The sequence below is a fragment of the Mus caroli genome, chromosome 12 (assembly GCF_900094665.2).
Source record: "Mus caroli chromosome 12, CAROLI_EIJ_v1.1, whole genome shotgun sequence".
NCBI lineage: Eukaryota > Metazoa > Chordata > Mammalia > Rodentia > Muridae > Mus > Mus caroli.
In genome coordinates this window covers 70,570,500-70,597,649 of record NC_034581.1, presented here as the reverse complement: position 1 = coordinate 70,597,649, position 27,150 = coordinate 70,570,500, and the positions used below count along the sequence as shown (strand labels likewise).

At 45.1% G+C, this 27,150-nt stretch overlaps 1 protein-coding gene across 1 annotated transcript in view; it reads right to left on the bottom strand.

Annotated features, from left to right (window-relative positions):
* LOC110306548 (nesprin-2) overlaps nt 1-27,150 on the bottom strand; it is a 209,014-nt gene that overhangs the window by 61,314 nt on the left and 120,550 nt on the right. Inside the window, exons 59-74 of the mRNA XM_029484925.1 lie at nt 26,630-26,782; nt 26,335-26,544; nt 24,562-24,663; nt 23,054-23,173; nt 22,755-22,952; nt 20,696-20,869; nt 18,841-18,972; nt 15,391-15,587; nt 14,044-14,176; nt 12,778-12,960; nt 12,198-12,344; nt 10,431-10,607; nt 8,154-8,309; nt 5,721-5,873; nt 2,093-2,263; nt 1,529-1,659 (exon numbers count right to left, since the gene is read on the bottom strand). Of these exons, the coding sequence (XP_029340785.1) occupies nt 1,529-1,659; nt 2,093-2,263; nt 5,721-5,873; nt 8,154-8,309; nt 10,431-10,607; nt 12,198-12,344; nt 12,778-12,960; nt 14,044-14,176; nt 15,391-15,587; nt 18,841-18,972; nt 20,696-20,869; nt 22,755-22,952; nt 23,054-23,173; nt 24,562-24,663; nt 26,335-26,544; nt 26,630-26,782 (2,537 nt within the window). The remainder of the gene's footprint in view (nt 1-1,528; nt 1,660-2,092; nt 2,264-5,720; nt 5,874-8,153; nt 8,310-10,430; nt 10,608-12,197; nt 12,345-12,777; nt 12,961-14,043; nt 14,177-15,390; nt 15,588-18,840; nt 18,973-20,695; nt 20,870-22,754; nt 22,953-23,053; nt 23,174-24,561; nt 24,664-26,334; nt 26,545-26,629; nt 26,783-27,150) is intronic.

Below are 27,150 nucleotides of genomic sequence, written 5' to 3'. Positions count from 1 at the left end.
GGCAGAGGCAGAGGCAGAGGCAGAGGCAGAGGAGGCAGAGGAGGCAGAGGAGGCAGAGGAGGCAGAGGAGGCAGAGGAGGCAGAGGAGGCAGAGGCAGGCGGATTTCTGAGTTTGAGGCCAGCCTGGTCTANAGGCAGAGGCAGGCGGATTTCTGAGTTTGAGGCCAGCCTGGTCTACAAAGTGAGTTCCAGGACAGCCAGGGCTATACAGAGAAACCCTGTCTCGGAAAAAAAAAAAAAAAAGCTAGACAGGCGTAGGTTCCTGACTGTAATCTTATCACTTGCTTAGGAGGTTGAGTCAGTAAGATCATCACAAATTTGAGGCTGGTTGGGACTACACAGTGACTTTTAGGCTAGCCAACAACTTAATGAAATTCTGGCAGAGGACAAGGAGAGAAGAGAAGGGGAAGGAAGAGGGAGAAAGAAGAGGGGAGAGGAAGATGGAGAACGAGGGGGAGGATGAAGGGGAGGAAGAGGAGGGAGAAGGAAGAGGGAGGAGGAGGGAGAATAAAGAAGGAGGAGGAAGAGGGGAGAGGGAGGACAAGGAGGAAGGACAGGGGGAGGAAGAGGAGGGAGAAGAAAGAGGGAAAATGAAGAGGGAGGAGGAAGAGGGAGGAAGAAGAGGGAAGAGGAAGATGGAGAACGAGGAGGATGATGAAGGGGAGGAAGAGGAGGGAGAAGGAAGAGGGAGAATGAGGAAGGAGAAGGGGAGAAAGAAGAGGGACAAAGAAGAGGGAGGAAGAATTGGGAGGAGGAGGAGAGGAAGAGAAGAGAGGACGAAGAAGGAGGACAAGGAGGGAGGGGCAAGCATTTTAAATGGCTGTACAGAACATTCTGCAGGTTAACTGTTGCACTTGCATGCACGGGGCTGGAGATGTAGCTCAGTGGTAGAACATTTGAGTAGCATACTCTCAACTTGCAGCAACTCAAACAACAAACAGAAAACACAGACGAAAAGAGAGCTTGTATGTGCAGCAGCAACTTGAGTCCTTCAACAGCAACAGTTCTACCTATGCAGTGAGGGGCGCTGAAAGCGGAGACCCGAGGACAGCCTGCCAGGGCATGCAGTTTGCTGTCCTACGCCATACTGAACATTGGTTTTGCTTTTGAAGCACAGGGGTCTTCATGGAGAAGACTGGAAGGCAACCGACTTCTCCACATTGTCTCGGGCTTTGGGTCACTTTCCAAGAGATGTTTGACTACATCCATCCCACTATATCCTATGGACTCCCCATTCTACCGTGTTTCTGTTGCTGATTTGGGGTTCCCAGGACCAAGCCTGACTTTTTGAGGACACACTCTGGAAGAGGCTCCATTAGGGCATTTTTTAGCTTGATTATTCCAGAAACTGTTGGAGCCACATGAACGCTCTCATGACACTGAGCCGTCCACAATGAACTACACCCTCTGAAGAAGAGCCACACTAACCATGAAGCCCGTCACTGTGAAGGAGGGAGAAGCTTTTAGAAGATCTGAGCCTAAGGGTCAAGTGAGAGGGTCGACCTTTCAAATTGCATTCCGGGAGTACCTCGAATGAGCATCCTGGCATTTCTCTTCGATTATGCCAGCAATGGAGGGGGAGGAAGCTTTGAGTCTGCCAATGACCTCCTGCAGTTTCTCCCAGCTCCTTTCCCCGTTCTCAGCTTCATCCTGAAGGGCCTGAAGACACAGAAAGAGGTAAAAGCAGGTGATTGGGCCATCCCAGCCTGGATGCTGCACATCCATGACACAAACATGCAGACCTTACAGGACAGTGGCATACAACCAGGAACGGGAAGGCGGCGACTGGCAGGACATTCCTTCCTCAAGCAGAATTTAGAAGTACTAAGTTGCCAAACATTGGACACTTGTCCACACACACAATTTCATAAACCATGAAATGAAACTTGCAGAAGAGTCAAGATACACTTAAAACTTCCTATGACTCCCGTGACCAACTTTAAAACCCCAAGACGTGCCCTCGATACCTCTAGTTAAAGCACCGCCCTTTGCTTCTCTGCCAAACAGCACAAAAGCACGTGTGTTTACTATAGCGCTTGCTTCAGCCTTTAACTTTTACCCACAATACCTTTGGCCACACTGGTTAACTTACCTCAAGGTTCTGCACCTGGCAGGCCAAGGCCTGCAATGATAAGACCGCAGGCTTGCTGTGCTCCATGGAATATGTGAGTTGGGTTGTCCTCATGGTGGCCTCATCGTAGAGCTTGTCACAGGCCTTCCACTCCTGTAGCACTGACTGCACAGAAGCTCTGAGCTGGTGGACCTGCGGGGAAAGTGGAAACCTTGACTTAGTGTTCTAAGACAGTCTCTCATTTTACTTCCTCTCGAGGAGTCTATTACTGTATCCAATTTAGGCATTTCAACTTAATGCACTGGAGATCTCCACTAATGTCCTGAAGGTGCGAAGGCTAGGCTAAGGAGCATACAGATCTCAAGGAAAGCTGTTTTAACATGGACTAGTGGGAAATAGCCCCAAGATCACAAGGCTCCTGACAGTCGCAGGGCAAGGTACCAGGCAAGAATGAGCATCTGAGCACTGAGTTCAATCTGCCTGCCTTCTGGCTTTGGGCAAATTATTTAACTCTGTCATCCGGTTTCTTTATCCACAAAACAAATTTATTAATAAGACAGGCAAAACACACCCACACACACACACACCCCAATAGAGTTTGTGAAAAACCTTTACAACTGTCAAGTACTGTAAGTGTAAGATGCTAAGATAGTGCCTGTGCTCAGGTGACTTCGCAAAGCCATCACAAGCTGGAGAGAAGCACGCAGGGCATTCCTGCTGGGCATGCATGAAGGGCAGACATATTTTACCCACTGGCACATTTTGGTGACAGGAGTTGAGCATTTTGCTACTTAGTGAGAACAATCAATGAAGCCACATGTGGGTGCGTGGCTGTAGCCCCAACTCTTGGAAGGCTGATGCAGGAGAGCATTTGCTGAGCTACTGGATGAATTCCAGGCCGGCATGAAGTATTTAAGATATAAAGGGCCATGAGATGGCCTACCAGGTAAAAGTGCTTGTATGTCGTTCAGGCAGGCGTGGGACATGGAATCCTCCTGACTCAGTCCTTACCTACCGTCCCCCCTTCCCCCCCCAGGAGTGCTGGGCTCATAGGTATGCATCACCACACCCAGCTTTGATCCCAAAAGACACCGCCGGTATGGTCAGAGGGGAAAGAAGGAATTCACTAAGGGAGCCTGAACAGAGTAGAAGGGTAGACGGGAGAGGCAGGAAGCTATGTAAATGTGAGAACTGGGCTCAGGTAGAGCTTTAGTGACCAAGCACTGTGATAGCAACGGGCACTGCTAAGGTAGCAGAAGGTCAGTTTGTGTTCTCATTCCTATTTGCTAGACCAGAAAACAGGCTTGGGGGAGTGACCTGCCTGTGGGTAGAGATGGGAAAGTGTGGCCATCATTGCTGCCAGGCAGCAGCTGCTGGAATCACAACTGTGTGTCTTTGTGACCAGCTTCTCTTAGTGTGGGTTCTGGGGCTCAAACTTGGGTCCTCACGTTTGTCCCTCACCAACTGAGCTAGCTCCTCAGCCTACCTCCTGCATTTTTAAAACTGACATTTTACTGAGATAAAATTCATACCTCATATAATTTACCTATTCAAAGATTAAAATCTTACAATTTTAGAACGCATTCTCTACTCCAAAAAGAAACATCATGTCCATTTAGAAGTTCCACCTACTCTTCCAGCTACAGCTTCTGTCTCCAAAGGTTTGCTTGTGCTCAGTATTTCATACAAATGGATTCAAACATGGTCTTTTTATGAGTACTTATCAGGTGTTAAGTCCTCTGATACAGAATACATTACTGCTTTAGACAGCTGAATAATACCCCACAATAGAGATATACCTATTACATGTTACTAAGACATCCACGTTTGGATAGACAACAGGTTGCTACCATTCCGGGGTTATCATGGTTAGACAGCTATAAGCATTCACCACCTAGGAGAATGGCAAGTCATGTTTAACCTCAAGGAGCTGCCATGCACCTTCCTGATGCAGCCGCGCTTTAGCCCCCACCTGCAGCATATGGCCACACCCTTGCTGTAACACCTCCTGTCTTTAATGCACCATCTTCATGGGTATGACTGGCACTTCACTGTGGTTTTGATTTTTATTCCCCTCATAGCTATTGATGTGCTTATTGGCCATTCACACCATCTTCTGTGGAGAGACATCCATTCAAACAACGTCCCTATTTGCTCCTCCAATTCCTGCTCTGTAACTCGCCATTCTGTACATACAAGCCCCTCCCCAGAGATGCAGCTTGGATTCCACTGCTTTCGATCTCCCCCCACTCTGGTGGTAAGTCACTTAAACAAGCAAAGTTAAGATGAGTGTGTGAGCCCCTTCCTGTCTCTCCCATCCTGTAGCCTTTGCACATCTTTGCTTTGTTCTCCAGAAGAACAAAGTGCTCAATTTTGATGAAGCTCAGCTCTCTGCCCCCTCCTCTGGCTGATTACGCTTCTAGTGTCCTCTCTAGGAAGACAGGAATAAACATTTATGTTGCCTTTCTTAATGGTCTGTAGTTTTAACTCTTATGTTTATGTCTGATTCATTTCAGGTTAGACTGTGGACGTGGCATCGAGTTATCGAGCATCATTCTTTTTCATGTTAATATCCGGGTGACCCAGTGTCATTCTGTGAAGAAAAAAAAAATAAAGTCCCTCCTTTTCTCTGTGAATTATAGTGCTATCTTTGTTGAAAATTCAACTGAAAATTTACTTCACTTTTGGACCCTTCCATTTACTTGTGTGTCTCTCTTATCATCTTGTTATCTGCATCATCTTAATTTAATCCCCATTCTATACTTTTATTACATCATAAATTCATTACATCACTCTTATCTGTTCACATGTATTTCCTGCATGGCTTGAGCTCCCTAAGGCTCTGGTTCCATCATTGTCTGCTTTCTCTGACCCCTGGTCGTGAGCAGAGTAACTTAGACATGATTGACAAATGACTGTTGGAGCTCATCCGTCATTTCCCCAGAGTCGGGTGAGGCTGCAGGCTGCAGGCTGCCTAGGGATTTCAATCACACAGCCTGATCTCAGTCCCCACTAGAAACCCAGGTTGAAGGCAGATTTCAGTGACTTTTTAACTTCCACGAGGATGCTGGTGGAAACGGCAGCAAACACATTATCACTGGCTAACTGTCAGAGCATCCTCCCTGGTGGGAAGTAAATGCCCTTGGCATGTCTCAGCTTTCTCTCCCAGTGCCCTCCTTTTGGGGGCATCCTGCACACTCTTCTTCCTCTGTCTCTCTTCCTGCCTCTGGGGTTCCCCCAATGCTGACCCTGCTCCCAGCTCCCGAGGGTATATGCTATAGACCCCCCACTCCCTGCTGCATCTCCCACAGGCGTGGGGGGCTCTTTCCTAACTGCTGCTGTGGTGCTGAACTGGAAACAACGCCAGATGCTCTGCTGCTCTGAAAGGAGGAGACATTTATGCTTGCCTGAGTGTGTTAGATAAAACAAAGATAGCCAAACGGATTTCCTGCCTGCCGGGGCCACCACTTTGCCTTCAGTTATTTAGGACATAAAATGAGACTTGAAATAACTTCTTTTCACTTCAGGATGCTTCCCAGTAGCTCTCTGGCTTTCTAAAGTGGGGTAAATCTCCATGATAAAAGAACAGACACAACAACAAATGAAAGGCTTTGTGAGGAGAAACAGCGGACTGAGGGATGCCTAGTACCTGGCTGGTCACGTTATTCTTCTTTTGAAACAGCTCAACAATTCCAGACGCCATGTCTTCTAACAATGGCACGTCTCCCCCATCTATTGTCAGAGAACTTTGTCTCAACTCCTCCAGAGCTTTAGATTTCAGGGCAAGCTGGTTTTCTATATCCTAGGTAGGCAAGACAAAAAACAAATGTATAATTCTACAGAACAATTAGTAGACAGGAGCTTATTCTTGAACAGGTGTCCTTGAACACCAATTGGAAGCTGGTGTATTTTTCTGTAAAATAAGTAAAAAATTGTCATTGTAGCATACAGTTACACCAAGCACCACAGCGACAGTGTTTTAACTACAGTTTACTTTTTATAACTATGGAGATTTGTTGTCGCCTTCAACCTTCTAGTAATCACTCACAGAGGCTCATTTAACTAGAGTTCTAAAAGTACTATTCACCAGTAAGTTGTCATATTTCCTCTACAGTGAAGGGAAAAATTTTTAAAAGAACTACTTAACTATTAGAAATACCAACACACACACACACACACACACACTCATGCCAAATCAAACAATGATAGTGTATAGATAAGCTTGGTGTTACTAGAACATGATCCCGCCAACATAGCTGTCTGTTCTTTTTGTCCTTCTTCAACTAACATGGAGTGGGCCCAGGGGTCCTGCAGACCCCCCTTGCCACACTGGGACCTTACAGCACTTCCCAAGCATGCCAGCTCCCACCTCACAGTAAACATCTTCCTTTAAATTCTGACTTGCAGCACAAAACATGAACTGGAATGAAGAGACTTGCTGATTACATAGATCCATCAGAAGCTAACCTGCTTGTCTGTGAGGAACAGTGTTTAGTACTGTTTAAGTATTTCAGTCTCAAGGCTGGAGAGACAGCTCTGATGTCAAGAGCACCTATATACTGCTCTTGCAAAGGACCCCAGTTCAATTCTCAGCACCCAGGTGGAATGGCTCAAGGCCACCTGTAACTCCAGCTCCAGGGGCATTGGCTGCCAATGGCCACCTCAGGAGCTAACATTCACCTAACCACAGACATAGATATCTCAGACACACATAAATAAAATCATAAAATAAATCTTTAAAAAATTTCCCAGTTCCTCTGAAATGATTATGGACTCAGATCTGTTAACTATGCTTGCTTACAATAGAATACCAAACTTCCTTAGGCATCCCCAATTTTAGGCAACTACACATTTCTTTGGTAACTGTCCTTGCTTTTGGTGTTTATAACTATTATCTTACAATACCAAGTATTTCTACATCAGATAGTCTGGTCTGGTCTGGTCTGTCTGTCTGTCTGTCTGTCTGTGGATAGAAACCAAGGCTACCCAAGTAGAGTACTTAAGCCATGCCCTTTAGCTCTTCTATTTGTAGAGTTACAGCTTGGTTGTGAGACGGAGGCGGGCAGGTAGCTAAAATGAACCCATTTGGAGGCTTGTTTGGAGGGTAGGACCATCAGAAGGAAACATGCCACAAAGACTAGAGTCTGTGGAAGATTTGCTTAGCTATGGCCTCTGTGCAACTCTTTGCAGCTTCCTGCAGCCGAATGCTAAGCCCTAAGTAGACACTAAGGTAAATCGGAGAGTGAGAGCTGGGACCGGAAGTGGCCACAAGGAAGCCCCTCTTCCTTGCTGTTTTTGCTTTTCAACCAAGTGCTGTCTGCAAACTCAGGAGAATAGGATTTTGACCCCCACTAGCCCTAGCAGTGAGTAGCCTGATGCTTTCACACAGAAGCAGTACATGTGCCCTCTGCAGCCATGGTGACAGGTGATGTACAACTGGGGCATGACCAACTCTGGCCCTGCTTATCAGTATGTCCACGTGTTGGCAAGAGTTTCAAGGACTGCGTGACCCGGGCAACAAATAACACCCTTACACCCAAGTGTGACTTAGACCAACTCCAAGGGACAAGTGGTCCTTCTAGAACACAGTACACAACAGGTGGCAGAAAATTACGTCCTTCAGGCCAAGTGCAGGATGCAACACTAAGAACAATGGAAATGCCTGAGTAATGTCGCCAATGCTGTGCAAAGTAATTAAAAAAAAAAAAAAAGCTTGAGGAAACTTGGAAGCAGAAGTCCCTGAAAATATTTCCGCTCCTTAGGGGTAATTTTCAAATCTCATAAAAGGGACAACGACCGAGAAAGAGCCAATGATCGAAAGATATCGCTTTACTATTATTTAAAACCCAGGATATTTGGCTAGTTTATATGAGAAGCTGAGTGCAGTTATGCACCACATGCATACTGGCACATCCGGTACTCCGCGGGTGTGTAGTAGGCGACTCCATTCTAGGTTTGTGTAAGTACAGTCTGATACGGGTTCATTAACCATGAACCTCTCAGACTCAGCCTTGTTACGTCAAGTGGTGGGCGTCATGTGCTACGTCACATGGTGGGCAGGATGCTGCCTGCCCCTCCTTACCTGGCAGTCCAGTAACAGCTTCTCCATGGAGACGGCACTTTCAGGTTTTTGTAGCATCTTCAGCCTTTCTTCCTGTGCCTCCAACCAGCTGTTCAAATTCTGTACTTTGTTTTCATTCTCAGTGATACTTTCCAAAAGTTGTTCCAAATGTTGTATCTATTCATGATGGATAAAAAAAAAAATTACAAAGAAAAATTTCTTACTTTCATCTCTCTTCTTAAAAATGTGTGAAATGTCTCCCACAGGGAAGAGCATTTGAATGCTTGGTCTCCAGTTGGTGGCACTGTTTTAGACGACTTGGAAGGGATGGTCTTGCTGGAGGAAGTGTGTTACTGGGAGCTGGCTTTGAGAATAGCCTGACTCTACTTCTAGTTTGCTCTCTCTGCTTTTAGCTGTTAAAGATGTGATCATCTTTCAGCTTCCTGCTCAGACCACCATGCCTTCCTGTCACGCCAGACTCTTAGCTCTCTGGAACAACAAGCCCAAATAAATTCTTCCTTCTATTTGTTGGTTTGGACATGGTATTTTATCATGCAACAGAAAAGTAACTAATATAGAATGTAAATAGCATTATGCAGGTTTTTAATATTTATTTGGTTGATTTTCCTTGCTACGGTATTTGTATCCTTTTGAAATGAAAAGATAACTTGGGGCTGGAGAGAAGATGGCTCAGCAGTTAAGAGCACTGGCTGTTCCACATGATGGCTCATAAGCATCTATGATGCCCTTTTCTGACTGTATAGAGTACTCATATACATAAAATAAATAAATCTTAAAAAAAAAAAAGAAAAGAGAACTTGGCTTCTTCTGAAAGTTTTAATATTTTACATAACATTCATTTTAGAATAAAGATTTGTAAGTCAAAAGTAAGCGTGTCTGGTGAGATGGCTCAGCGGATAAGAGCACTCTGACTGCTCTTCTGAAGGTCCTGAGTTCAAATCCCAGCAACCACATGGTGGTTCACAACCACCCATAATGAAGTCTGACGCCCTCTTCTGGTGTGTCTGAAGACAGCTACAGTGCACTTATGAATAACAATAAATAAAGCTTTGGGCTGGAGCAAGCAGGGTTGACAGGAGCAAGCAGGGTTGACCAGAGCGAGCAGAGGTCCTAAAATTTCAATTCCCAACAACCACATGAAGGCTCACAACCATCTGTACAGCTACAGTGTACTCATATACACAAAATAAATAAATGAGTAAATCTTTTAAAAAAAGAAATAAGCTTAAAATTTTTCTCTATTAAAAACAAAAATTCTTTTTAGAAGGACTATCTATCCATTTTAGATAACTGCCTAAGAACTGGACTGTATGGTTAAGGGAGCCAATGAAATTTTGTATTCTTCAAATGTTCCCAATGTTTTCCAAAGAAATTTTAAGTCATTCTACCACTAGATGTGTAGGAATGTGGTAGCTTCTGGTTTTATTTTGCTAAAACATTCCTAACTTACTAACTACATGCTCCATAGTGTTTGTTTGGATATCTGAGGATAAAAATAGACATTTCCATTTTTATCTATTAAAACTAGAACATTGAGAAATGTCCTGTTCAAGTTGTCTGTCCATTTATGTACTTTAAAATCTAAATATGAATCTCCAGTAAATGAATACCTTTGTGTGCATTTTATCACACAAAAAATACTTTTTAATCACAAATACATTTTCTTCAAGACCTGTACAGTAGAAAGCTTCTGCATGTATTTCTTTTGTTCTGTTCCATCTTCTCAAAGTGAAATTGCTTTGTCCTTTTGGATGTGTTTCCACAGGAAATGCCAAGATCTCTGACCTTTCAGTAGCCTGACATATTCCTTTTCACTAGCCTAACTCAATTTCCCAAAGAAATCCCAACAAAAATATAAGTACTTTCATTATCTGTTGTGTGTACCCATGGAAAAGGCTAAGACAGAAGATTTTCCAAAGGAGCTGTAATTGGGATCATTAGCAGGCTTACAACTGTGAATCAATGGGGGTTGGGGGAGTGTGGAGGGGAAACTGGGAATGGGGACAACATTTGAAATGTAAATAAATAAAATAACCAAGAAAAGAAAATTAAAAGAAAAGACTGTGAATCAGCTTTTTGAATAGCTTTTAAGAGATTTTAGCCAGGGGCATACTGCAAGGATGAAACCATGCATCCAGGTGTAAAACCATGCATCTAAGTACAAAGGCATGCATCCAGGTGCAAGGCCATGCATGCATGCATGCATCCAGGTGCAAGGCCATGCATGCATGCATCCAGGTGCAACACCACGCCCCCGAGTGTGACTACAGGACTCACCTTTCTATTCAGGGTTCCATGCACTCGCTGCCACTGGCGGTTCATCTCCCCCAGGTGCTCAGCAAATTCAGTCCTTTCATAGCGCTTGCTTTCTACGTCACAGGTGCTTAGCTGGAGCAGCGACTGGTTAACAAAGTCAACTACCCACTGCTTGTAGTCCATTTCCATCCTGAACTCCTAAAACACACAAACAAGTGAGATTTCAAACCCCACCACCAGGATGGAAGCCTATCACATGAGCTGGATTTTCCTTATGGCTGGACTCTAGGGGCCGCCAAGCGCCTATCCATCAATCCCGCCACCGTCAGGTGTACCTTCCAGCCTCCCACCTTCCATGGGACAGGGTGGCTGTTTTCTCTGTAAGGAGGCTCTCTGAGGGAACGACACATTCTTAGTGAAAGCATGACTCACTTCCCTGTGGGCTCACTAAGAACTACAAGGAAACCACATGATAGTACCCGCTGTCTGTGAAGGGCTAGCAGGACCCTGGTCTGACAAAGGGGTCCTGTGAGATCCTGAGTCATGTGGTGATAGAAAACAGGAGATAAGGGTCTGTCACAAAACTTATGGCACCTTTGGGAACCCGGTCAACTTAGGTAGCTCTTCTGTCCCGTGGAGACAGAGGCCTCTTAGGGCAATTTGGATGACTTTAGGTTTTACCATGTTCCTAAACCTGCTAGGGGTAATGGTGCTTCTATCAAGTCAGTCACCTGTTGGGTTTTACCCAAGAAAGTTGTAGGACTGCTAATGGAGACATCCAGGAGGAACCAAGTGGAATGTGCTAGTAACCGTAGCTGAGGCAGACATTTTAAAGATGCTACCAGGCACTCAAGATAGGATCAGGCCAAAGAGCAGGCCAGGCATGGTGGCATACACCTTTAATCTCAGTACTTAGGAGACAGAAACAGACAGATCTATATGAGTTTGAGGCCAGCCTAGTTTACATAAGCAAGCTCAAGGCCAGAACTATATAGTGAGGCCCAGCCTTGCAAAGGAAAAAAAAAAATCACAGTCTTCTGCTGCAGTCATACTTGGTCATGAAGCCATTATCTTCTGCCTACAAGGCTCTAGCTCCATCAGCCTGCAAGCTCTCTGAAGGTCAAGCCCAGGCTCCTTATGTACCTGCCTACCACATAATAAATGTTTGTGCCATGTTATATGCTAATGAAATCTACTTGAAATGCATAACTAGTGTAGAAGGAAATCAACTTTTCTCTTCCTCAAGGACATTTATTAATAACCACTGCAGGCCAACCATTGGCCTATCTTGTTCCAGGTGAGAGTCCCAGGCAAGGAAGGGAGACAGGCAAGTACTGAATGGCGATGGTTGCCTAGGAACCAGAGAGACTCAGAGACACCAAGTTTGGCATAATTGCCTAATCCGGCTGGCCGGGAGACCTGGGGTGGAAAAGTCATGGAAGACATGCCCAGGCTGGCTCAGAGGGTATGTAAAGCAGGCACTGCAGATGGACAGTGCGGTGTGCACACTGCCTGTGGTGGGAGAGCACCTGAAGCAAGGGCAGGACCAAACCGGGCTCAGTGTTGATGTGGCAAGTGAAAAGATGTCAGGGAGGCTCAGCCCAGCCTGCGGTCATTAAAGGCTTGGGCGGTCCACTCCAGAATAACTGCCACCCCCTCCCCTTCCTATATCCATCCAGTCCATTTCTCTTGATTATATCACATGTGTTTCTTGGTTGAGCCTTTCCCCCTCTCAATGATGTGCTTCCGTATTCAGGGAAAAGACTTTGGCCCCTTCTGTGTAATTACCTTGAGCTTCTGCAGAAGATGTTTCACCTGAGACGCAGAACTCTTCGAGAGCTCGGCATCCTTGCCCGCCGCCTGAGGCTCCACGGCGTTCATCCAGTTGATCATCTCGGAGATTGCTTCTCGGGATGGCAATTTCTCCATCTGAAGCTGCAAGGACAGGATGATTTCCACTTAATTATCGGCAGTTAACCGACTGAATCAGGGCATCATTTGAGGATGCTACCTGCTTTGATAAAAGGTCTTGCTACATGATTAGGCAGGTCAGCCACAAAAACAAACCCAGTATTAAAAGCTTCAAATAAGTGACCTCCGAACGATGATAAAGACCTTCATATAAGCCAACTCGGTGGCACAGAGACAACCAAGAAATAAAGTAATTAAGCTTGATTTCTCTCTTAAGAAAGATCTCGCTGGAGGAGAGGCTAGTAATTAAGACCTTTATTCAGTGGGGTGTGTGTGTGTGTGTGTGTTGGGCTGGCTCAGAAGTGTCAAAAAAAACTATTGAGTTAGAAAAAATAATCTTAAAAGTTGTGAACTCACAAGTATATGCTAAGTTAGCCCTGGGTCTTTAAGCCCTTACTTGGTGAAGTTTCTCTTGAATGTCTGGAAGCTGAGTAATGAGCACTGTCCACTTCTGTTCAAATTGTGCTAAGGAGGCTCTCAGTGTGGCCGTGTCTGCCTCTTTCAGGTGGAGAAGTTGGTTCCCAGTACTCATGACTGCGGACTTCAGGGAGGACCTCTCATCGACTTCCTTGGAAAATTTCTAGAGGAAACAGTTCCTAAGATTAGATACTTTCTTTTTTTTTTAATATTTATTTATTTATTTATTTATTTATTTATTTATTATATGTAAGTATACTGTAGCTGTCTTCAGACACTCCAGAAGAGGGAGTCAGATCTCGTTACGGATGGTGGTGAGCCACCATGTGGTTGCTGGGATTTGAACTCTGGACCTTCGGAAGAGCAGTCGGGTGCTCTTACCCACTGAGCCATCTCACCAGCCCCCTAGATACTTTCAAAACTTAAGGATAGTTAGAATTACTGTCTAGACGACCAAACTAAAGATAGTAAATATGTCTCCACACACACACCCTTTGCCTACAGAGTGTCAGACTCCTCTCCAGGCATCACATAGACCCTGGGGAACAAAGCCCATGGGATGCCTGGCTCCTTTTAACCGAGAGGATTCATATTTTTAACAATATACAAGCCTGGCCTGGAGAGATGACTCAGTGATTAAAAGGACTTAAATAAAATATTTGAAGTCTTTCCTATGCATAGGTTTGAAGTGCACTGAAGAAAATACCTATATCAAACTGAGTAACCATAGCTATAAAACAGAAGAGAGTAAAGACCAAGGGAAAATATTTCATTTATATCTAGCAAAATTAATATGGATGCTATGCATAACCCTCTGGGCTAGGTGTTGGACACTTGTTAGGCGAGTGTTCCATCACTGAGCCACATCTCTGACCAATAAGCTCATTTGTTACAAAAGAAAACCTTCTGACCCTGCAATCAAAATAGTAAAACCAAACACGAGCAGAGAATTCTCACGAGAACTTAAAATCACCCATTTGTTAACCTCATGAAATACTATCCCTATAAGGCAGTTTGAGGTTTGGCTGTGTTCTTTTTTAACTATTAACAAAATATCTGAGCAAGCGTTACATGCACATATATACGGTAGAGGTTGTCAGCAGTACAAGCAAGGAGCTTTAAGGACACATCTGCTACTTGCCAGCGTGTACCCCCTCACCCACAAATGGAAGCAGGGACCGTCATAGAAACTCTGATTCTTTTATCCTTGATAATTTATTTTTGACCAGCCGTGTGAACAACTTACAAAAAATCTGTCTATGTTGCTTCTGATTGTATTCAGGTCCTGGGACACGTTGAGGGATTGTTCTTTCCAGTAATTCAACGTTTGCTGAGAAGACTCCAGCCACCGGGTTAGCTCGTCTGAATCTCTGCTGTAACTGATGGGAGGAAAGTGGGAGTGGAAATCAGAGACTCACCCTGAGGACGACACACACCAGTGCACGTTGCTTTTATTTTAGTGTTTATGAAATAAATGGCGCTCGACAGCACACTGCCGTTGGCTGAATGCCACTGTATTATCTTATGTGATGGAAACAGCAATCAGGGCTATTGTTCAGAAATTCCAGGCATTTGTAAGTACTCTATTATGTCTTATACCATGCCCCAAGCCCAGTGTTTTTACCATTTTCTAGAACTCTCTCCATTAGGGATAATTAAGAAGGAAGAGGCATTTAAAAAGTACAAGACATTTCTTATTACAGCTATACCAAAGTCTACCCGTCAACCGTGGCAGAGATCACCTTGGTCATCAGTGTTCTCCAGTTATCTGTTTACAGTGAAAATAAAGCTAGCATTTGTGCATGGGGCCAACAGCACTCTGACTGCCATTGGCTGCATGCTGCCGTATCATCACACATGATGGAGAGAGTCAACAGAACACCATCCTCCTTGCCATTGGCTGCATGTTGCCATATCATCACATGTGATGGAGAGAGTCAACAGAACACCATCCTCCTTGCCATTGGCTGCATGCTGCCGTATCATCACACGTGATGGAGAGAGTCAACAGAACACCATCCTCCTTGAAGCTTGTCTACTTGTTTAGCTCATATAGTCTCTGAGAGGCAAAAACTGAGGCTTAAACATTCTCTGTTTTCTCCATTGTCCTCTGATGGTTTAAGATGATTCCACGTGAACACAACACGTGAATTCTCTGAAGAGTCAAAAGACTTTCTCAAACCACCCTACTCTATGTAGCCCTGGCTGCCCTAAAACACACTCTGTAGACCAGGCTGGACTCGAACTCAGAAATCCACCTGTCTCTGCATCCTAAACACTGGGATTAAAGACATGCACCACCACCACCCAGACTTTTAAAACTTTTTTAAATCTTTGGAAGCAAGTGAGAGATTGTAACATCCCAACACGAAAGTATAGCAGGAGTTGCATCTATCCAACTCCTTATGCTTGTAGTCATGTGCAAAGGCCCCAGGAGACTGCTGGCATATGATCCCGCATCTAGTGAGCCAGGATCAGAGAGAACACTGTGCAATGTGGGGGACCATGCACAACCTTGAATTGACTGCAGACTCCCCCTGGGGTCTTTCTCGGTGACAGACTGTGAAGCCGATGGGTCTCTAAGGCCATGTACCTGAGAAGGTGCTTAAGAAGGGTTTGCAGTCGGTGGAGCTCCTGGTCGATTCTCTTGTTGAGGGACAGCCATTGCTCTTCCAGCCTCGCGATCTGGCCCTCTGGCTCAGGACAGCTCACAGATGCTGCCAGCTGTTTGCCTTCATTCAAAGTTTGGCAAAGCCGGGCATGCTTCCCATCAATGTTTCTTTTTATTTGCTAAAAAAAAAGTCACAGAAGGAATTATTTTAAGTAAAATGTGCCGCTCTAGTCTTTCTCCTTTTCATTTCTTTTTAATAAGACAGGTTCTTATTATATAGTCCGAGCAGACTTGAAGACTCGCCATATAGCCCAAACTTGTAATACTCCTTCCTCAGCCTTCCAAAGACTGAGATTGCAGGCTGGCTTCAAATACCTGGTCTAAGATCCCCTGGCTCGGCCTCTCAACAGCGGCACCACTGGCATGGCTTACCACTCCTTGGTTCAGGAAGCTTTGATTTGACATGCAGATTATTTTTTCTAATTTATCTAATTCTTTGATAATAATAATAAAATAATAACAATAATTTTTATGCGTATGGCTATTTTGACTGCATAAATATCTGTGCTGCACACACATGCCTGGTGCCAGAAGAGGGTGCTGGATCCCCTGGAACTGGAGTTACAGCTGGGTGTGAGCTGCCATGTGGGTGCTGGAAATCAAACCCAGGTTGTCAGGGAGAGCATCCAGTGCTCTCAACCACTGAGCCATCTTTCCAGTCGACACAAAATTTATTTTGAAAATCGGGAAATTTTAGACATAAACTTTAAGTACAGAAATCAGGATTTCCAGTGCCTCTGGAAACACCAGGAGATGTCCCAATTAAGGGTCTATGTTCTCGTGCGCACAGCCCTCTTAAGAAGGGCCCACGCCCTGCTGTCCCACCCACCTCAGCCCTACTCTGGGCTGCTGAGTCTCACAGACTGACATCTAGATATGAGAGGAATAAATTCGAAGATAATTAACTATTATCCACAAGACAGAGACCCGGCAGAGAACTCATTTGTAGACGCCTCTGAATATTAAGGAATAAGAGGGAGAAAATAACTTTCGAATAAATTAAAACAGCACATTATTAGGCCGACTTCACACACACACATCAAATGAAAATCCTTCAAAACTGCAAAGACAACGATCCCCTGACGAGAACTCTGCCTAACAGCAATTATCTCTACAGCTCGGTTCAGCTAATGCCGCTTACCTGGTGGCTGTTTAATCTTTAAAAGTAAGTTATTATCAAAATAGAACATTTGCTAGTTTTCAATTAAGCCTTCTTGAAAACTTACCAGCTTTTTTTTTTTTCTTTTACTTCTAGGTCTCTTCTTCCCCCGCCCATCGACAATTCCATCCCTTCCCTGGCTGAACCTACAGCTAGGATAACATGTCCAAAACCAACTACAAAATGAGTTGTCATTTTCTAAACCTTAAGGATTAGCTGCTTTACCATTACAGCACCTCTGGGAAGGGAGCTCTTTTGTGCTGTGTTGTTTTCTATGTGTATATGTATACACACCACATATATATCTTAAGTTAATGTATAGCACCTATTCCTTCAGAGAAGGGAGATGAGGACTCATCGTTACAAGCTGACCTTGATCTTGTGATCGCCTGCTTCTACTTCCTAGGGGCTAAGAGCACAAGCATGCACTACCATGCCCAGTTGATGGGGTACTAGAAGCAAACCCTGGGTAGGTATGACTCCTCATTGCCCGCTCCATGACTGGCAGGCAATGAACTGGACCAACTGAGCTACATTCCCCAGTTCCCTCTGAGGAGTTCTGACTCTAGAGAGAAAAGAGACTACATGCTGGTCCGTGGGAGCTTTTTAGTTCCAAGAAGCAGCATCTGAATATGAGTTTGTCCCAGTGCAGAGGTTGCACAACTAACATCTGCATTCCACGGCCCAAACTCCCAACCAAGGACACCACATTGGTTGGACACATACACATGGACAACACACTGGTTGGACACACACAAGGACAACACACTGGTTGGACACACACAAACCTCTGTGACTCCAAGGGATTATGAATAGCCCAAAGAAGAATACAGAATACATAAAATGGGCTTTGAGGGATATAGTATGAAGAATTTGTTCAGAAGTCTTAGAGAAATTGTTTCTTTGAAAAAAGCTTTCAAGGATGGGAGAGGAAACTCATTTGTAGTGCACACATGGGGACCTGAGTTTGGATTCCCAATATCCATGCACAAGTAGGTGTGGGAGGGGTTGGACAGATGGCTCAGTGGTTGGAAACACTGGCTGCTATTCTAGAAGACCCAGGTTCGATTCCCAGCACCCACACGGCAGCTCACAACTGTCTGTAACTCCAGTTCCAGGGAATCTGACACCCTCACACAGACATACAGTCAAATGACCAATGCACGTAAAATAAAAATGAATAAATCTTTAAAAAAAGAAAAGGTAGGTGTGGGAGGATGCACCTGCAGCTCTAGCACTGGAACAGTGGAGAAAGGAAGATGGCCAGCTGGCCTAGCTGTAATGGTCAGGACTACAGGGTCCAAATATAAGGGTCTGTCAGGCATGGAGGTATGCACTTTTTATTAAGATGTATTTTATGTATATGACCATTTTGTCTGTCTGTCTCTCTGTCTGTGTCCCATGTACATAGCTGATACCTGCAGAGGCCAGAAGAGGGCATCGGATTCCCACTTGAATTACAGAGGGTTGCAAGCTGGGACTCTAACCTGGGTTCTCTGCAAGAGCAGCCACTGCTTTTACCTGCTGAGTCAGATCTTCAGCGCTGAGTAATGCACACCACCAAATCCCAAAATTCAGGATGCAGAGGCAGGTGGGTCTCTGAGTGTGAAGCTATCCTGGTTTACATAGTGAGTTACAGGTTAGCCAGGACTACACAGTGAGACCTCATCTTAAAACAAGGTATAGGATACAACAGAGGAAGGTGACATTCTACTCTAGTACACACATCTGTGCACACACATGTATGTATGTATGTATGTATGTATGTATGTCTCTCTCTCTGTCTCCCCCCTCACCCAAATTACAGGTTTCAACTTTACTAGAATAACCCTCACATTTGAGAGGAACAGTCAGAGGCATGTGACATTGGCTAGAGTTAGATTGTTTCCTTTTTTTGTTGTTAGCTTTTTGAGACAAACACTCAATGCTTTAACCCAAACTGAGATCAAGCTTACAGAGATCCTCCTGCCTCAGCCTCCTAAGTGCTGGGTTTGCAGACAAGCTAGATTGTTTCTTGAGATACTGTGGCTTACTTTTCAACTGTATTCATCTAGGTGTTTGGATAGCACACCCTATAACTTTAAATCCCACATCACCCCAAAGACTCCTGATCTATCTAACTATGGGTCTATAGGAAGTAGAAATACAGTGTTCAACCCGGAGAAAATGTCATTCTCTTAACCAGGCTTGTCATAAACCAAGAGCCACGGTACCTGGTAAAATGAAATCCTTTCCAGCAATCTCTCCTCCGTCTCTTCCACCAAACTCACGGAGGGCAGTGAAGAGATGAGAGCTTCCAGGTCCTTCTCAAGCGATGCATAGTTATCATCAAATTCTTCCCATTTCTAGAGAGAAAACAGCGGGGACAAGTTCCATGCAATGACAATCAAAAAGTCAAAGACAAATACTGGGATCAGAACAAACCGAAACATGGATGCCACATGGACTCTGGGTGCACCCACGAGGTTATATTCACAGCATCAGGAAGAACTCAGTTTCTAGTGGGATACAATCCCACTGCTTTTGAAAGGTGCAGTGTGTGTGTGTGTACGCACACATGAGTGTTTTAATCCCACTGGTATTAGAATGTGCTTATTTGCTTGCAGTGCTGGGGATCAAACCCAGGGTCACATATATGTGGGAAGGGTTGAGCCAGACTGACGTATGCCTCCTGCCTGACTCCAGCGCTTCATGCTGGCACTGTAAAGCTGGGTGATGGGATTAAAAGAAAAAGCCAATGAGCTGAGGTGCTATTCTGAGCACCCTGTGAAGACCTAACAATGGAAGAGTCTTATTCTTACTGGGAAAGGCAGAGTGCTAGTTTTGAAAAGCGTTTTATAATAGAAGCCTCCTTCAGGTTATGCGTGTCTCTCTGATAGAGCCCCAAAATCTAGTGGGCACAGCTCTACTGAGCTACCTGGAGCATACCTGACAGGCCCCCTGAGCTCAGGGGCAGGTGCAGTAGCAGGAGGGTGTGCTTGTACCCCTCCCCCCACTATCTCCTTACCCTTTGTGTGACCTTGTCCTACTTACTGGTGCTCAGAATATATTGTCCTATGCCCTCATATTTCCATGGTAGCCCAGTAGCTAGAATTCCTAAGCACTAAAGAACTGAGTTATTGACATTAAAAACTGTCTTTTAGAAAAATAACCTTAGTAATTCTCCTTCCAAATAACAGCCACGTGACTTACAGAGCACTCATTGGGCCCGTAAAATCTTTTAAAGTCACCATTACTATAAAACCAATTTGTGGTGGTTTGAATATGCTTGGCCCAGGGAGTGGCACTATTTGGGAGGTATGGCCTTCTTGGAGGAAGTGTGTCACTGTGGGCACAAGCTTTAAGACCCTCGTTCTAGTTGCCTGGAAGCCAGTCTTCTCCTGTTTGCCTTCGAAACAAGATATTGAACTCTCTTCCCCTCCTGCACCATCTGGATGCTGCCATGCTCCCACCTTGATGATAATGGACTGAACCTGTAAGCCAGCCCCAAGTAAATGTTGTCCTTTGTAAGAGTTGCCTTTGTCATGGTGTCTGTTCACAGCAGTAAAACCCAAACTAAGACACAATATGACAATGTAACTAGAAAATAAATATTGTCATCAAGAAGTAACTCTGTATTCATAATATAAAGTTGAACATCTCCTTTTTAAGATATCCTTTATGGGCTAACATCGTGGTAAATAGCTTTCAAGCTAAACAGGATGTTTCTTTGAGCTGAGGCAGGATTGTCACCGAAGCATTTTCTGACAGTGTACTCATGGACACTGAAGTTCATGGCTCTTGAAGGAACCTAGACTGTGTGACCCATGAACTGTTTCATCCAAACCATCCCATCGCGGCTCTCTCGTGCTTTCAATGCTGCCCATTCACAGACAGACCTACACCCACTGTTAGGTTTGACAAGTCCCAGCTGACCTTGCATGAAGTGAGGGGGAGTCCAGGCTAGAGCCGGGTCCATCTTCCTCAACTGTGATTCTCATACTCAGCTAAGGCTCTGATGCCTGATGCCTGACACCCACGGTGGGGGAAATCAGGCAGTCCAGCTAAGAGGTGGTGCAATGTGCGTACCTGTAGCATGCTCTGAAGCTGCGCACCACGCAGGCAGGCCTCTTCCTCCAGGGCTCTCACTTCCGCAACTTGCTCTGCTCCAAATCCCTCTCCCTTTTGTAACGAAGGTGGAAACATTGTTGCCGAATAGGTTTGAATCAACAACATGTCGGCAACAAGCTTCTGGAAAAATGCCTGTGACATGGAAAAGCTTTTTAATATTTATTGTTGAATTAGGGAAATTATAAAAGCCGAATATTTTAACTCTTTACCCCAGTTCTTTTGACCAGCCTCCCTCTGGTACAGGGGAGGGTATGTGTATGTGTGTGAACCTAAGGCCTCAGGCATACTAGTCAAGGGCTCTATGGCTGAGACATATCCCCGGTCTTTTTACTTGATATTTTCATGCAGGGTCTTGCTAAGTGGTTTAGGCAGGCCTCAGACTTGTGTTCCTCTTGCCTCAGTTTCTCAAAGCAGATGGTGTTACAGACTCTTGCTACCAAGCCTGACTTAATTTTGTTTTTTAATCCCTATCTCAGGAGAGCATATATAGAATTATAGGTATACATGTATGTGTGTGTGTGTGTGTATATATATGTATATATATATGTGTGTGTGTGTGTGTGTGTGTACATAGACTCAAATGTATAAGCAAATGAAGTGAAAATTAAAGTGGACCAATCCCTTAGTCTATGAAAAACAGATGGGATTTTAACAATTTATAAAGAAATATTATCCTTAAGTAGTATTTCCACCAAATAATTTTTTTTTTTTTTGGATTTTTTTGAGACAGGGTTTCTCTGTATAGCCCTGGCTGTCCTGGAACTCACTTTGTAGGCCAGGCTGGCCTCGAACTCAGAAACTCGCCTGCCTCTGCCTCCCAAGTGCTGGGATTAAAGGTGTGCGCCACCACTCCCGGCTTCCACCAAATAATTTTAAGCTGCAGCCATTAGTGTTAGTAAATTTCAGTTTCTGCTGTGATCTAATTTAATTATTTCAAGTTTTAGGATGTTAGGAGGTGGCTAATAAATCTGAAGACAGGCTGGCTTCAAATAACATTCAGTTAGTGAACCCGAGCAGCCCACAGCCGACAGACAGACTCCTCACTCTCAGCTCCCACTGAGACTCAACAAAATGGCCAAGTGAGTGGGATGTGCTGAGGGGCAGACTGGGCATCTTTGAGATTGGGAGGTCATAGGTCACGGTGTCTGCATTTACCCAGCTGCTCACTGTAGCTGTTTGGATGGGCCCCTTTATTGTGTGAATCCATTCTTACACCCCCCAGAAATGGACAAACACATAGAAGGTTTGTCAAAGCATCAGGTGGGGAGTGTGGGGGGTGGGGGGAAGAAGCACAATGGCATGTCCAACCCATTCGGCAGGGGTGGGTACGAATACAGCCCAACACAAAATTCTAAGCTTATTTAAAACAATGGGGGGAGGGTTGCTCTATTGCCTGATTCTTGAGTACGAACTTCGCCAATGACAATGTCACCACAAAAGGTTGGACACCACTGTGAGAGTGTTTCCACTTTTAATCCTCTAAATCTTCTTAGACTAAGGTCTATTTACCAAAGATCTCGGCAAAAACAGGGACTATGCTGTATGTGTCTGTGTGTGTGCGTGCAAGCGTGTGTGCGGACCTGGAATTTGTTAGTAGACCAGGCTGCCTTTGAACAGAGATCTTCCTGCCTCTACCTCCTGAGTGCTGGGATTGAAAGTGTACACCACCGTGCTAGGCTGATGTGGAAAATGGGAATAGCAATTTCCCCCACCCCTTTTGATTCCTGTCCTCAGGAACACCTTTCCTACCCCCCCTAAGTCAGTCTCTCCCATTGCATGCCCTCAGAGGATGAATATCTATTCAGTTTTAGATTTGCTTAAAGACTTATTGGTGAAATGACTGTCTTCTCAATTGACAGAAGCTCCACAGAGGTAAGAAAGAGTCTGTTTTCATCCATGACCTTACTAGAAATTCCCAGGGGTGCTGCTCCATAGTAAGATTCAGAATAAAGGGGTCACTGGGGAATTTCTCATCTTCGGGGACAACTGGAGGTGAGGGTCTTGAAGGGGCTCTCACCTTGTGATCTTGTAACTGGGCCTGCAAAGCAGCTTTGCTCTTGGCGTGTTGTAAAGGGTCAGCAGCCAGCTTTCCTTTTCCAATACTGACTAGCTCCGCCATGCCTTGAAGCAAGGTCTGCAGGCTCTTGGAGAGGAAGGGGCTGCTGAGCTCTAAGTATCTGGCTCTCAGGATTCCCCACATACTGTCAAGAACATCCTGAAAGGGAGAGAGCAGATGCCAGCCAAGAAAATAAATCAGACAAAGGACACATCTAGATTCCAGGAAGAAGACCCAAGCCCTCATGCCCACACACATACCTCCAACTTGTAAACGTCCTGGAGTAAACCATGAGGGAAACGGAGCCTCTCCCCTTCGTCTCTCAGTTTGGCGACTTGCCTCTCGGAGTTCTGCAGCTCTGCTGTATGCACATCTGCTTTCTAAGGGAGAAGCCAGACAAGAGAGGAAAGCCCTCAAGGAGTCAGGAAGTACACAGCGTGGGTAAAACAGAATCGAACGCGGAAGTGCCAGGGAGAACAGAAACAAACCAAGGTGACAACTTCAACTCCTACGGAAAATTTTCCAGAAGTGCCAGGGTTGTATTTGTTCCCAGCACATTCTAAGCCCATACTGAACAAGGTATATGTCTCTTATCAGCTCCTCAGCAATTCTTAAAACAGCTACACCATTACCTTTCAAAAGATTAATTAGCTTGGGCCAGAGGTGGTGGTGCATGCCTTTAATCCCAAATAATTTAATTCCCCCAAAATCTCAAAATAATAATAATAATAATAATAATAACAACAACAGCATGGCATGGTGGCTAAGGCAAAAGAGTTTGCCAAATACAAGACCAGCCTAGGTAGAAGAGTAAGACACTTCCCAAAAATTAAACATGAAAACCCAAAGAAGGAAATAACAAAAACATCCACTCATCCGGATATTTTCATGCCCCTAGAGATTAAACCCAGGAGTTCGAGCATGCTTGACAGCTGCTCCGCCATGTGCTTAGCCCCAGCTCTCTCAGTCCTTGGGACAGACACAGTGCGCCTTCCTAAGGGTGCATGCTGCTTTACTCATGGGCAACTGTTTAATTCAAAGGGCTTTGGGCCATTTACAGCTTTTATAGCAGGTATTGCTGCAGGGTCCATCCTAAAACAGTTGTGATAGATCTATCTTTGCATAACTATCCTTTCAGTGTGTCTGTCTGGTCTCAGGAAGCCCATGCTGGCTTCGAGCTCTATTTAGGAGAGGATGGCTTTGAACTCCTGACCCTCCTGCTTTCACCTCCCCAGGGCTGGAATTACAGGTTAGCATGTTTGGTTTATTCAGTATTTCGGATCAAACCCCAGGCTTCATGCATGATAGGCAAATATAATAATACCAATGGAGCTACATCCTCTGCCTCTTATTTTACCTCTTCAGAGAGAACACAAATCCAGATCTTAGAGCTGTAACAGAACATAGTAGTGGGTTTGAGATAAATGAAGGGAGCGTTGCTGAATGGAAGAACACTAATGTCTAAAACCCTCACATCCACTGGCCTAGAAGCTGGCCTACCTGAGCTGCAGTGGAGGAGGGAAGGGCCTCAAAAACCGACACCTTTGACAGTGGTGGATATATTTTACCTTTGCCCATTGACAGGTGAAAATGAGCTCCACTGCTTTAAGATGCTGTGCTTTGGGAAGTATGTGAGCTATGAGTTCAAAGGTCAACATTAATTGTTCTCATCTGAATGACCCCTTAAAGGTCACTGATGCTTGCCAACCGGGTGTGTTTTGGACACGCAGCTGATACCCAAGACTCTCTGGTCTGAGGTCAGGTTTACCTGAAGCTGTTTGCCGATACTCTGCCCACTGATTTCGTTCAAAGACTGTTGCAAAGCCGTCTTCTTCTTGATGAGTTGGCTGTATAATCGCTTTACTTCATTCTGTACAGGAGAAAGGTGCATGTGAGGGAGATGAGCAATCTCACTTAGACCTCCCTCCCTTTCCATATGTAATTGGAAAGTTCTGAAAATTTTAAACATATACAGACAGAGAGCCATCCACACAATCTATCTTTGAGTTCAATCACCACTAACCAACAGCTGACCCCCACCACCACCACGCCCCACCCCTGGATCTCAGCTACATCTAACTTCCCTTCCCATTGGATTATTTTGAAGCAGCTACCAGACATCCAGTCATTTCTTCAGCACTCCGGTGTCCTCTCTATTAAAGGATAAAGCCCCTCTCTTGCTAGAAATACAGCAGCCTAATTCCTTCATGTTATCCAGACAAGGTGCACACTTCTAAAATTGCTTATAATTTTTCTTGTTCGAATTTCATGTGGGATATCACGGAGGGCTTCATGTCACAGCAGTCTGTGGTGGTTATCACCTGGACAGAATGCAAACCTGGACAACTTCTCCTTTAATTGGCTGGCTTCCCTACTCTCTCCCTCTCCTTCCCTCTCCCCTTCCCCCTCCCTCTCTCTTGCTTCTTAGATTCATATGTGTAAGAAAACCATGAGCCATTTGCTCTGGATTTGGCTGATAGCACCCCTGGGTACTGACACGGTCTTCTTCCCTTATGTCTGTTTTACTTGGATCCTAGAAGTTTTACTAGATTCAGTTTTGGGGGGAATGTGCGTGTGTGGTGGTGGTGGTGGTGGTGGGGCGGTTTGTGTGTGTGTGTGTGTGTGTGAGTTTGATGTGTGTGTGTGTGTGTGTGTATGATATGTACCTGTCTGCATGCAGAGGCCAAAAATAGTATTTTCTTCCATCACTCTCCATCCCCATCCGCACTGACAGAGTCTCTATCTGAACCAGAAGCTCACTGTTGCCTAGGCTGGCCAGCAAGCTCCCAGAATCCACCTGTCTCTGCCCCAGCCCTGAGATTACAGGCATGCATGGCCATGCCTGGCTTTTATATGGCTGCTGGGGATTTGAACTCAGGTCCCCCTGCTTTAATATTTTCGAGCAAGCACTCTTATCCACTATGCTGTTTCTCCAGGCCCTTAGATTTGATATTTATGGGCCATCCCTTTGTAAATGGTGTTTTGTTTCATCACACAACTTGAGCAGCTTTCTTTCTTTTTCTTTTTCTCTTTTTAAAGATTTATTTATTTTATGCATATGAGTATACTGTAAATGTCTTCAGACACACCAGAAGAGGGCATTGGATCTCATTACAGATGATTGTGAGCCACCATGTGGTGGCTGGGAATTGAACTCAGGACCTCTGGAAGAGCAGTCAGTCTTAACCACTGAGCCATCTCTCCAGCCCTTGAGCAGCTTTCTAACTAGTCTGCCTCAAGACTCCCCCCTAACAATCCACCGAGGCCCTGGACCATCATGGCATTGTCAGCAACAGTTACTGATCTCTCTGGCCTAGAGCATTAAATCAAACTCCTCTCTATGACAACCTCTAAGTAGTAAATGTAGCACAAGACACATCATGTTAGATCATCTTGACACCCTTAGCTCTGGAAGGGGGCCTCAGTTTCCAGCAGTCTCCCCTCCAAGAGCAAAGGCAGGCTTCACTATTCCCTCAGCACTTCCTGTAAGCACTGTTGACGACTGGCATCCATCGGAGCCAGCCCTGTGCCAGAGTCGCACCTGGTAGCTGCGGCTGTGGTCAAGGCCGGCCTTCAGGGATGCACCCTTCCAGGCAGCTCTGCTCTGCGCACTCTCCAGGCTGACTGTCAGAGCATCGATACACTCTGGTAGCAACGTGGCTTCCTTGCCAGGCCAAGTCACAGCTTTCAGAAAATCATCCTTCTTGTCACCCAGAGCTAAATAAAGTTTCTTCAGCTCAAGAGCCAGTTTCTGCAAGGCAGAGAGGAAGGCCATGAGCTCTGCCCTCATGCGTAGTTGCAGAAAGGACAACACAGGGGCGAGAGGTGTGCCCTACCTGGAAGAACACCTGCTGGGCACACGCATCCTCTTGGAGCAGCCCAGGTCTCTGCAGCAGCTCCTCCACACTGCCCAGGCACCGACTGAGGCTCAGAAAGAGTTCAAATAATCTTTTATCCAAACTGATATACGTCTCTTCCGTCATACTTCCCTAAATCAAGAGGGAAAAAAAAACCCCAACACATTAGGATTCCTTGCCTTCCTAAACCCGCTTTCCACATTTCCATTAGAGTGTGCAATTTATATTATACTTTTAAAAAGAACTCGCTGCTGGTATTTGAATTATATGTAAGTGTCTGTGTGTGGGTATATGCATAGAAGTGTAGGTGCCCATGGAAGCCAGAAGCATCCGACCTTCTAGATTTCAATTCTTAATCTTTGAGAATTGCAGTTACAGAGGTTTTAAGTCACCTGATAACAGTTGCTGAGAACTGAGAGTCAGTCAGTTTCCCTCTCCTCTCCTTCGGGTCCTCCCCACTCCCCCATCTTCCCTTTCCCAGATCCACTCTTCCTCCAGTT